Here is a 12,375-nt window from a genome sequence, read left to right as displayed (position 1 = left end):
TGAACATCAAGGCACTGGAAGGAAGCTCACAGTGAGGGGAGACAAGCTGAGACACTGCAGTCATCAACCACCCTAATGAGGGTCCAATGTCAAGCTAGTGACAATAAAAGAGCGCTCCATAAGAGGCAGCCCATGATTTAAGATTCTTGCTTTGTTTTAAAAAATTCAATAATCAATGATCGTTCTAGAATGAATTTGAGTCTCATGAGTATATTTGATGATTGCACACAATGTCTTTAAGCGTATGTTAGACTTCTAAGTTTGGTGTGCCTAAAGGCACTCCAAAATGGCTTTTTAAGCTTCCTCAGACTATATGCTCATTCATTTTGATGGAGTATATAGCAAAACATCAAGTTTGGTGTCTGCATATGCAGAAAATTCCAGAAAAATCAATTTTCTTCATAGGACCAAATTTATGGATAGATGGATCACACATTGTTTCAATTTAGTAGTTTATGGTAAAAAATAAAATGTTCCTTAGTACTAATTTTATATGAATCCCTAAGCAGAGAACAAGTTTGGTGTCCACCAAATCTTTGGTCAAAATCTAAGGATCATGATTGATCATTTAATTAAAGAATATGTAGAATTATCTTTCTTTATTTACTCATAACCACAACCAAACCAAACTTACTCCCAATGTTCACCATTTTGTTGATTTAATTGTATAGAACAAAGAAGATTGAGAAGAAGACAAAGCAAGAAAGAGAGCACGGTCAAAACAAGCCAAGGAAAGAGGGTCACATGTGCTTAGAAAAGCGTGGTCCATTGGGAAAAAGAATCTGCATGTTTTGCACCCTTGGAGGCTGAACCACGTGCATCCAATGGGGAGGTCAATCCTTGTCATCCTTTAACTATACATGTAAGCCGTTCACACCAAGAGCTCCCCTCAATCTTCACCCTTCAATTGCATAACCGAAATGCGTCCTTCACTTGTGCTCTTGTTCAAAGACTTATGCCTTGCCTATAAATAGTTGATGACACTTCCTAGCTTACATATCCCTCATACAAGCTTCCCTCACTTAGAAGCCTTGGTTTCATTCTTCACCTAGCTAAAAACACGTTCAACATCCTTCCTTATTCAACAGCAACATTTTCTTTTCCACCCCTTCCTTCCATAGCTAAATCGTAGCCCAAACACCGCCCATCTTTCCTTTCTTCTCTCTTCCAATTCATGGCTTCTTCAAGTTCTAGAAGAAGAAAAGGAAAGGAACCAATGGTGGCCAAACCTCCAACCTATGATACAAAGAAATTTAAATCTCAGTTTCATGAATCAAGGTATCATAGGCTCAGGAAATCAAAACATGTCATTCCTGAGATGGGCTTCAAACTGAGGGGGGGGAGTATCCCATCATGAGGCAAATTACCAAGAAAAACAGGTGGGAACTTTTGTGTGAGCCTCTCACAGACGTCAATGCAGTCATGATAAGAGAATTTTATGCAAATACTGTAAAAGAAAGCAAGAACAGCCCCCTTATAAGAGCTTTGTCAGAGGTGTTGAAGTAGATTTTAGTCCATCATCAGTCATGAGGGTCCTGAAATTGAGGACAGTAACCTATGGAGAGCTTAGCTTTGAGGCTAGATTATAGGGTGAGAATGACCCTGATGAGCTATTACATGGGTTATGCTTGGAAAACACAGACTGGGAAAGAGACTCAAAAGGAGCCCCAAGCCACTTGAAAAGACTAGACCTCACTCCTGAGGCCAAGTGGTGGTATGAGATAGTAAGGAGATCTATACTCCCTACTGGAAACACCTCAGCGGTCACAGTCAAGCGAGCCCTCCTGACATATTGCATCTTAAAAGGAGGGGAAATCAACCTCTCACAACTCATAGCAGACAGCATCCGGGAAATGGCTGAGGACACAAGCAAATCGGGTAGGCTTGGTCACCCAAGCACTATTCTAAGGCTGTGCAACAGAGCTGGAATGCTCTTTGAAGATAAAGATACAGAGAAGGTAAAAGGAGGAAGGGGAATCACAAAGAAAAGCATGGAAGGTGTTACTGAAGATGACAATCAGGAGGAAAGAGGAACTCAAAGTGGAAGAAGAAGACCACAAGTGGAGGGAGAGCAAGCTTCTAGTGTACTGGATCTGAGCCAAATGCAAAGAACAATTGAAGAGATGTCTCAACAATTCATGAAGGCACAGGAGCAACAGCAAGAACAGTATCTGAGGTAACAGGAGCAATATTTGAAGGATAGAGAGGAAAGAGAGAGATGGCAGCGCCACATGGAGGAGCGACAAGAGAACTGGCAGCAACAAATGATGATTCAACAACAAGAATTTCAGACAAGGATTCTTGAGGGGCAAAAGGAACAAGCAGTAGATTTTTAAGAGTCATATAATGGATTGTCCCTGTGGCAATCTAAATATGGGGAGTATACTCAAAATCTATACCAATGGAAGAATATACATCATACCATTAGAGAACACAGGCACTATCAAAGAATAGAGTATGATGAAAGCACCCAAGCAAAGTTGGATTATTTGACTCACAGCATGCCAGCATTGAACCCACAGATCAAGCCATTTAAGCAATGCCAAAAGTTAGTGGACCGTTAGAGAACAAGAACCAAGACGCATTCAGCAAGTATGCTTCAGAGATTGGAGGATGCTGGACTCTCAGGTTTGTTAGACCCTATCTGGGATAGAAGATGTCCTGTTGAAGAGCCTCAAGATTACGCCAAGAAGAGGAAGAAGAAGGGGGAATCAAGCAAGAGCAAGGAGCACAATAATTAGGAGGTGGTGGAGTTTCTTTTATGCTCTCTTTTAAAATTAAATAAGGAAGATGCATCCCTGAAACATGAGATGCCTCCAATTGCTTTATGTTTTGCATTTTCATATTTTGAGTAGTTTTCTTACAAGTAAATTGCATTATGCTTGTCATTCATCATTAGCTTGGATTATGTTTTGTTTCCTTTCTGCATAAATAAAAGAAAAATGTTTGAAATAGAAAGTGAATGGCCAATGTTGTAGAAGTTGGAATGAAAGTCAGTGGTTTTGTGTTCACTTTCCAATGTTGCTCCATTGTGAAAAACATGCTTATTTTGCCTTAGAATTGCTATATTTTGATTCTCTTTATTGCCATTCGATGCCGTGACGTATTTGTTGAGTGATTTCAGAATTAGTAGGGTAAGAATGGCCCAGAAGAGAGAAGGAAAGCATGCACCATAGGAAGGAACATGAAGATTTGGATTTTGGGAACTGCAGCATCGACGCGCACTCGCACATCACGCGCACACGTGGATGAGGACAGCTGGAAGCGGCGCGCAAGGATGGATGCATCCGTGCAGGCCAGAGAATTTCCACCAACGCGAACGTGCAGCTGGCGCGCACGCATGGATCACAAAAGCAATCGGTGTGAGCGCACGCATGGCGCGCACGCGCGGGAAGCTGCATGTGACTTCATTAAAAGAAATCATGCCTGGTGATTTCTGAGGCTCAACAGGCCCAATTTCAGGCTGTTTCTGCTTGGAAAAGACCCAAGGATGCTAGGGAGAAAGGGGGGATCAATCATTTTACACTAAGACACAATTTTTCTAGTTTTGAGGTTTTTTTTTTGTTTTTCTAGAGGAAGAAACCCTTGTTCTTCTCTTGATCTAGCTTTAATTTGATCCTTCCTTGTTGAATCTGAATTGGGTTTTGTTAATTACTATCTTTGATTGCTTAATTTGAATTCCTTAGTATATTTCCACTTAGATCTTGTGTTAGTTTATGGATTTTGTTAATTGTCACTTTATACCCATTTCATGAATATTGTGAATCTTGACTTGTTGATGTTACATTGATAATTTTTATGCTTCATTGTGTTGTTTAAGCTCTTCTAAGTTGATAATTGTAAGTGGGTATTTGTTGATTTCAATTCAATTGCAATTTGAACTTGTCTTTTATTAATGCTTACCAAGTGTTTGATGAATTGTTTACCTTGACTATGGAGTAGTCCTTTTTACTCTTGGCTTAGGCCAATGGAATTGGATAAACTTGGGTCGTTGGGTCTAATAGATTTGATGATTTGAGAGTCCTTAGTGGTCAATTTGATATCCATTAACACTAGTCTACTACTAGGTTAATTAGTAGTGAGGTTAGGCCTTATGGGTTGTTGACCAAACCATTTGACGTACTTCAAGTGTGGAAGTAGACTTAATGAGTTTGGCTCCTCATAATTGTCAAGATATGGTTATTAGACAAGGATAGCGACCCCAATTCCCATGCCTAACCAAGAGTTGCTTTTATTATTCATATTTGAAAATCAATTTCTCAATTGTCTTGCTTAGTTGTAGTTATTGTTTAGTTAAGAGTACATTTAATGGTTCCTTGTTTTGAAATTGTTTACACCTTGCTTGTTGTTTGAATTAGTTTCTTGCACTTTAGATTGCTTAATTGCTAAGATTCTCAATTTACTTTCTTGTTAATGAATCACAACCCCGGACTTCTAACCAATGTTGAAGCACATGTTTGCCCATTCTTCGTGAGACGACCCGAGGTTTGAATACTTCGGTTATTTTATTGGGGTTGAACTTGTGATAACCAATTCCATTCTAAATTTGATCTGCGAGGATTGTTGTTGGAGTGCTATACTTGCAACTCAATTTCATTTAGAAAATCTCTTCCGACACGGTTCCCGTGCGTCCATCATAAGCATGTTGCTATAATTTTCAAGAACTGACATTGATTAATGATTGTGAAATTCTTTTTTTATGTTGTTTTTACTTACTCAAAGTGAATAGGGCATTTCCTTATGTGTCAAGCACTGAAGTTGATGACATTGTTGATGTTCAAACCCTAATTCTTTTCCGGTTGGTAAGTATATTCAAAAGTCTGCAATATTTCACTGACAGATGTTGCAAGAGCATTTGTCATGAGTCATGACCTTATTTTGATTCTTGGATATTGATAAAAGCTAAAAACCTGCAGGTTCATTCAAAAAATTTTAACATAGGAGTTCAAGCACTGATGCTTCTCGACAAAATCACATCGAAGAATCAGATAGCCAGTGATCGATTTTACCGTGCATTGTACTCTAAACTTCTGCTTCTAGCAGCCATGAATCAAGTTTCTGATTTTTTCTTTTATTTCCATACTGCATAATAAAAACTTAAGGTTATTGATGATTAACAATATAGGAGCCATGAGTCTCCGTACCATAATTAATTTTGCTTACAATATTGCTCAACCATTTTATTTTATAAAATAATTTATAATTCATCAGAGGCAGCCTAGCATTTAGATATGACAGTAGAAAAAATAGAATTTTTTCATGTAAATCCATATTCCAAACAACAGATTTTTAAAAAGGACTTTCATTTAGTTTCATGTGGGAGTCAAGAAAAAACAAGTTACTAGAGAATTTGCTAAATGAGAAAAATCATTTCTCGAACAAGTGACCTTCCAAGTCATAATTAAGAAAACCTCAGGTCACCAAGTTCAAATAGAACAACAAGGCAACACACAATAAACAAGTTTCAAGAACACATTGACAAAAAGAAATATTAAATACCCTTGGTGAAGGCAGAACACGACCATCCACTTGAGTAAAGCCAGTGCTTATAGAAATTCATAATTTTGAAGCATAGGTTCAAATCCATAGTTGCTAGTTTTTAGTGCCTAACAAATGTATCTCAATGCTTACCAGCCATCTAGGGGACTCGGGGATAAACCACAAACCAATCAGCAAGCAAATGCATGGAACAAGTCCTTCAATTTTCAAACTAAACCCTTCAAGTTAGACCATTTTTCTTCACAATAGTCCTTATGCAGAAAATTAAACTTTAAAGCTAATGGTATCAATTATGGTTTACCTGCTAGAGCTAGTTGTCTCCAAGTTATGACACTTCCTATTAAGAATGAGACTGAAGCTCCAATAACAATCATAAGCTGCAATACAATTGCAGTTAAGACCAAAATTCACTCCAATGGTGTGCTTCAACATTTTAATCATCAAACAAGTAATATGATCATTTTTAATGTTTTCCTACCTGATTTGTTGTTGCAAGTCCACCTCGAAGATTCTTTGGTGCTATTTCAACTATATATATAGGAACCTGTTCCATTTTGCTAACATAAGATATAGCTTTCTATCAAAGCTTCTAATTAGGAAAAGAAAAATATTGATAATATTATAATATACTATAGTTAATTACCACATATGAGATAACTCCAATTCCATATCCTGTGAAAAATCTTCCAAAGTCAAGTGAGTAAGGATCTTGAAGCAGACAAAATAACAAATTGAACCTCATTTCAATTTCGATAACTTTTTTTTAGGAGATGAATTTACATATTGCATGAGATGCATACCTTTGAGAAGAAGAGGGCTAACCATCCTGTTATGCAAAATGCTGTTGACATTCTCATTGCCTGTTTCCTATGAGAAGCAAGGATTGTTTATCAAAATTTAAAGTCCGTCATAAACTGCATAAACTTTATTGGAATTCAGATTTCACATACCCCTTTCCGGCCAACTCTAACTCTGCCACCACCACCTCTTCTTTTGCCACCGCCACAAAGTGATGGAGTTACAAAGTTACAAGAACTTGCAACCTTGTTAGAAAGCAAGCGCCATGATAAATTGTACAATATCAACTAGCCATCAGCTAGCAAGAGCCTACAACAAATTCAACTATTCAATTCAAATTCATAGAAGAACAAATGCATCATTTGCATCCCTGCTACCAACAGCTTGAATAAATTGAATTTAAGACTTTCAAACCCATAGATATCAAGAATTCCAATGATAGATTTAGAATTTGGCTAATGAATCCCTGCTACCAACAACTGTAATAGGATCAAGGGTTCTTGTAATGACCTCCTCAGGTGTTACCATCACACGCTTGATCAGTGCATATTCCAAGCTCTTAGCATCACACCTACAATAGAATTACATAAAATAAACTGATCCACTTGGAATTTGAGAAAATGTTTTGCATTTGATTCCAGTAGTTAAAATTACCTAACACTTTGAGCTTGGTATATATCCAGCTGATATAATTGTATCCAATCTTCCATAACCTATGCTACCGCTAACACAAATTTTTAATAAATCAATAAGATTGAATGAAAAATAAAATTAAAATATACATTAATAAGATTGAATGAAACAACATTAGATCAAAATTAAGGTGGAGTAAAAAATGTGCAGGAAGCAATTCCATGGAAAATTGAAGGAGAAAGGGGGAAAAAATGCATAAAGCACTTACAATTCATGGCTATGAATCGGAATGAGCTCAGAAGAGAACAGAGATGCGTTCACCGACGGGAAAATTGTTCAGAAAATTAGATCGTCGCTCGAGGAATTGAACAGTAAGAAAAGCGAGAGAGTGAAGGTGGAAGAAGAAATCGAAGAAGTGGTGGAGGCAAGGCCACAGACAACGACGACGATGGAGGGACGATCAGGAAGAGATGGAGGAGGTGTTCTCTGTGAGTGATGTATGTGTAAGAGAGGGGGAGCTCGAAACCTAATTAACCCTCGATAAAAAGAGAAACATAAAGTTACTAATTCTCTTACCAATGGATTTCCTGTGAATAATTAGTTTTCATAAAATAGGCGGCAATATTACAGAGGAAATTATAGACGGATTTTTATATTTGTCGGTTAAATTTGTGCAATTCATTCTTTTCGTTATCGATGGAAAATCCATCGGAAAATCTCTCTGTATTTTCGAGGGATAAAATCTGTCAGAAATATCCGTCTGTAATGAAAAATTTCTAGTAGTGCGACCACCCTTTATTTGACACAAAATCATGATGTTTAAGCTAGAATTAATTGATTTTTGAATGAATTTTAAACCTTGTGAATTTGGTGATACTTTGATTGGTTGTTTTGATTACTTGTAGGTGAAGAAAAGAAAGAAACAAGGAAAGCGTGGCCCAAGGAAGGAAAAAGCGTGGCGCATCAAGAAAGCAAGGGAGCAGCGCTCTCTTATTGAGCACAAGGCTCTCTAATTGAGCACTAGAGATGGCAAACAAAGTGAACTACACAAAGGGCAAGGATGCTGCGTTGAAAGAGTTAACTGAGCGCTCAAAGGAACAAGGCAAAAAGTATAGCGCTAGGTTAACTTTGTTAACTTTATCGGGCTTCCACCGAAAGAAATGCAAGGTGCAATATTTGCTAATGAAACCTCCAAGTCTCGAACCAAGGACATGAGGAACCAAAGGAAGCGCTACTTTGCATTGCTTCATGAAAGAAATTGGCAAAAGAAGCTAGCCAAATTTTGAACCCATGATGGCTAGGAAGGAGCGCTACACTTAATTCACAAGGAAATTGAGCAAAATGCATTCACTGGGATTCGAATAAGGGAGCTCCACCAAAAACAAAGGGATGTTGTGCTCCCTTACTTAACTGAGCGCTACCTTTCATTGTTTCAAAAAGAAATGGCTCCACAAATGCTTCCCTCAAGGCTCGAAGCTGGGGACTTTATTAGCAAGCAAAGGGCGTTGCGCTCTCTTTCTTAACCGAGCGCTATGGAGCTGTGCCAAGGAAGGCTTGGTGCGCAACAAAATTGACGGCCAAAGGCAATGGGTAGCACTGTGCTCAATTAGTTAACCGAGCACTCTACTGGGAGCAGCACCCATGGTCCAAATTCTATTAAAATTTCATTTAAATTCAATTCTTCACCAAATTGAAAGGCCCACTCCAAATTCTGAAAATCCAAAAATAGGAAGTGTATAAATAGGAGTTAGTTTGATTTGCATAGGACTTTTTTTTACTTTTACTTTTGAATTTTCTTTCATTTTTAATTTTATTTTGGGAATTGGAATTGGGATTGAAAGCTGAGTTCTCTTCTTCCTTGTTCTTACTTCTGCGTTTCTTGCTTTCTGTTTTTGAATTCTGGATTGAGATTGAAGGAATTCTGTTTCAATTTTTGATCTGCAATTCATCTTTGTTTTCTTCTGCATAATTCTAAGGATTGGGAACTGGATTTAGTTTTCTGTCTTCATTTTCATTTCTTCTGCTACTTTTGCTATCTGTTCCTGGGATTCGAATTGAGATTGAAGAGCTTCATTGATTCTAAGTTTGAGAATCATCTTTTACCTCTCTTCTCAATTTTTCCAAGAATTGAATCTGAGTTTTCATTTACTGTTTTCATCTTTCTTTTCTTCTGCAAATTGTTCTCTGTTGGATCAAGGAAGGAATTGAGATCTAGACTTGTTTTCTAGTCTCTTTGATCCCCTGAGATCTTCAACTTCATTTTGCAATTGAGCTGAGTTTCATTTCTGTTTTGCTTCTTGATGACATGTCATCATGTCATGTTTTTCTATGCTTTTTCGTACAAGAAATTGATAATTAGTGCTTAAATATTGCATTCTTTTGTGTTTAAATGGTATATTTTCTTGATCTTTTGATTTGATAAACTTTATAGGAAATAAGAAGATAAAGAAGCAAAAAAGCACAAAATCAGTTAAAAAGAATGAAAAAAGAATTTTGTGGCATGCTTTGAAGATTGAGCACGCTTTGGGCCTTAGGCCACGCTTTTAAACGCGTGGCCCATGACCATGGAGCCGTGGCATTTAATGATGCCTCATGCATGGATTATTAATAATGAAAGCATGCATGAAGTGGCAACGGCATTACTTTGATTTCTAATCCAATTAGCAATGAAACCAAGCTTTACGTTAATTGGCATTATGGATTAATAAAGCCAATGAAATGTATGCATGATGCATTTAATTATTATGCCAATGTAGAATGAATGAATGCAACGTTAATGCATTAGTATTATTATTAAAACCATGGAAGCATGCATGCATGAATGAAATAAAAGAGCTTCACGGTAATTGGCATTACAAAGCCAATGAAAGCATTATTAAATCAATGCCAAGGTAAAGCATGCATGTATTTAAATTTGTACCATCATGAACCATGCATTGGCATTATTAATGAATGGAATGAAAGCTCAAGCATAGCGCTTAAACCAAGGAAAGCTAAGACGTTAATAAAAGCAAGGTAAAGCAATGAGGGCCAGCGCTTTATATTAGAGCGCAGCGCTCTCTATTTGAGCGCTAGTGGAGAGGCCAACCAAGAAAGCATAGCGCTACGTTGGGTTACATAACTGAGCGCCCAAAGGAAGTCAGCAAAACAAGGCCAGCGCTGAGAGCGCTACGCTAACTTGTTTCACTTTATCGGGCCTCACCAAAATAAAAATCAAGGCGCTACACAAGACAAGGAAGCCAGCAAGATTCGAATCAAGCACATGGAGGAATGAAGAAGCGCTACTTCACAAGGGAATTAGCACAAATGCATTCACCAAGGCTCGAAATGGGGAACAACAGGAATGCAAGGAGAGGCGCTACGTCAACTTAGTTCACTGAGCGCTATCAATTAAAGCTTGGCACAAGGAATTTGGTTCAAATTGGCTCCACCAAAGCTCGAAGAGGGAATCCCACTCAAGCATGTAGCGCTACGCTACATTAGTTCACTAAGCGCTACTATGCTGCACCAAAAAGACTTGACACGAACCAAAATTGGAAGCACACAAGGCAAAGGAGGTGTTGCGCTTTCTCTTTTCACGGAGCGCTCCCCTGGAAGGTTCCCACACACCAAATCAACTTGAACCAAGCAACCTTGACCCATGCTTCCAAACCAATTGAACCAAGGCCATCCGAATCCACTCTTTTTCAAATCCAAAGCAAACAAATCCCATCAACATAACTCAAAGGCATAAGAGATAGTTAGAATAGAAATTTTATTTAATTGTAATTTGTTTTTAATTTAACTTTTTATTTTTCATTTTTGTAAAAAGCCTATATAAGGCATTATTTTCATTTTTGTAAGGAGGCTGGCTCCACTAGGGAGCAGTAGGAGTAGGAAGCTCTCTTTAATACACTTTTATTTTTCTGCACTCCATATTTTGAGAATTCAATTTAGCTTTATGAAATTTCAAGTTCTCTACTATAATTTTTGCAATCTTCTACTTCAATTTTCTTTTCTGCAAATTCTACATTTCTGTTCTCATTGAGCTTGATTTTGATCTTTTGTTCTCATTGCTTCCTGCTCTCATTGCTCCCAATTTACTTTCAGGCAATTTAATTCTGCTGCAATTCTTCTGCATTTTACAATTCTTGCTGTTATCTGAATTTTATTCTTCCTACAAGTTAACTTTCCAATTACATGTTCTTAAGTTCCTTTCGATTGCTTAATCTATTGCTTTCATTTAATTTTCCTGCTCCCATTTTCCTCTGCATTTGATGCAATTTACTTTCCTTGCTCTTTAAGATTCTGTCAATTTACTTCTTGCAAGTTTGATTTTCTGCAATTTACTTTTCTTGTTCTTTATGTTTCTGTCCACTTTACTTTTTGCAATTTAAATTAATTGCAATTTTACTTTCTGTTGCTCAATTTCACCCAATTCACCAATGTTAGCTTGACTAGACTAATCACCCACTAAAGTTGCTTGATCCATCAATCCCTGTGAGCTGTGGGATCGACCTCACTCTTGTGAGTTATTACTACTTGATGCGACCCGGTACACTTGCCGGTGAGTTTAGTGTTGGATCGTTTTCCACACATCACTTCTTCAAGCAATTTTACTTTTCTGTTTGAGATCTGCTGCAACTTACTTCATTTGATTTTCTCTTATTGATTGCACTTTGAGTTCTCTTGTTTAATTTTGCATCCCAGCTCCCGAAATTCCTTTTACTCTTCCTGCAATTTTACATTTCTTGCACTTTAAGCTTCAGCCATTTACATTTCTTGCAATCCAAGTTTTAGTCAATTACATTACTTGCACTTTAAAGTTCAGCTCTTTAATTCTTCTGCACTTTAATTTACTGTCAATTTCCCCTCTACTCTTTACTTTCATTCAATTTAGCTTCTGTTTATCAAAATTCACTCAAATCATCACTTGTTTGCTTAACTAAACCAACCACCTAACTAAAATTGCTCAAACCTTCAATCCCCGTGGGATCGACCTCACTCATGTGAGTAATTACTACTTGATGTGACCCGGTACACTTGCCGGTGAGTTTTGTGTTGGATCATTTTCCACACATCAGTGTGACACTTTCAATTAGAATTGATGGAAGCACCCAGAGGGATTGAAAATAAATTGTTGCATGGCAACACCAAACTTATAATGTAATCATATGCCAACTTATTGAAATTTAAACAAAGCAAAGAAAATAGACCAAGCAGAGAAATAAAATATTACCAAAGGTTGGGTTGCCTTCCAACAAGCGCTCTTTTAGTGTCAATAGCTTGACATGTTGTTCTTTATTTTTTTCCTCTTCTTCCAGTTTGTTAAGAGGAATGACCTCAAGGGGAGAGATGAACCAGCTAATGTCCCCTTTCTTGGTCTTCTCTCAGCAAGCTTCTTTTTGTAAATGGCCTGGTTGAGCTTGCTTGCTGGATCAGGGGTAACCTTGGTGCTCTTGTTAG

The 12,375-nt window shown here is 37.6% G+C and overlaps 1 protein-coding gene across 6 annotated transcripts; it reads right to left on the bottom strand.

Annotated features, from left to right (window-relative positions):
- Window positions 1-4,643: 4,643 nt before the first annotated feature.
- LOC107474330 (sugar transporter ERD6-like 16) lies at window positions 4,644-6,964 on the bottom strand. Of its 6 annotated transcripts, none has more exons than XM_052257511.1 (8): window positions 6,808-6,964; window positions 6,450-6,606; window positions 6,143-6,366; window positions 5,978-6,043; window positions 5,801-5,876; window positions 5,632-5,696; window positions 5,010-5,082; window positions 4,644-4,910 (listed from the first exon to the last, which is right to left on the bottom strand). In XM_052257511.1, exons 3-7 carry the CDS (start codon window positions 6,239-6,241, stop codon window positions 5,023-5,025), a joined length of 366 nt encoding a protein of 121 aa, XP_052113471.1. In that variant the 5' UTR covers window positions 6,242-6,366; window positions 6,450-6,606; window positions 6,808-6,964; the 3' UTR covers window positions 4,644-4,910; window positions 5,010-5,022. The 6 variants fall into 6 exon arrangements, with proteins under 6 accessions (XP_052113471.1, XP_052113472.1, XP_020990995.1 ...); XM_052257512.1 differs by lacking the exon at window positions 6,808-6,964 and adding an exon at window positions 6,712-6,800; XM_021135336.2 differs by lacking the exon at window positions 6,808-6,964 and having other exon boundaries at window positions 6,143-6,207; window positions 6,300-6,366; window positions 6,450-6,796.
- Between the last annotated feature and the right edge of the window lie 5,411 nt (window positions 6,965-12,375).

The sequence above is a fragment of the Arachis duranensis genome, chromosome 2 (assembly GCF_000817695.3).
Source record: "Arachis duranensis cultivar V14167 chromosome 2, aradu.V14167.gnm2.J7QH, whole genome shotgun sequence".
Taxonomy (NCBI): Eukaryota; Viridiplantae; Streptophyta; class Magnoliopsida; order Fabales; family Fabaceae; genus Arachis; species Arachis duranensis.
This window is presented reverse-complemented; position numbering and strand designations above follow the sequence as displayed.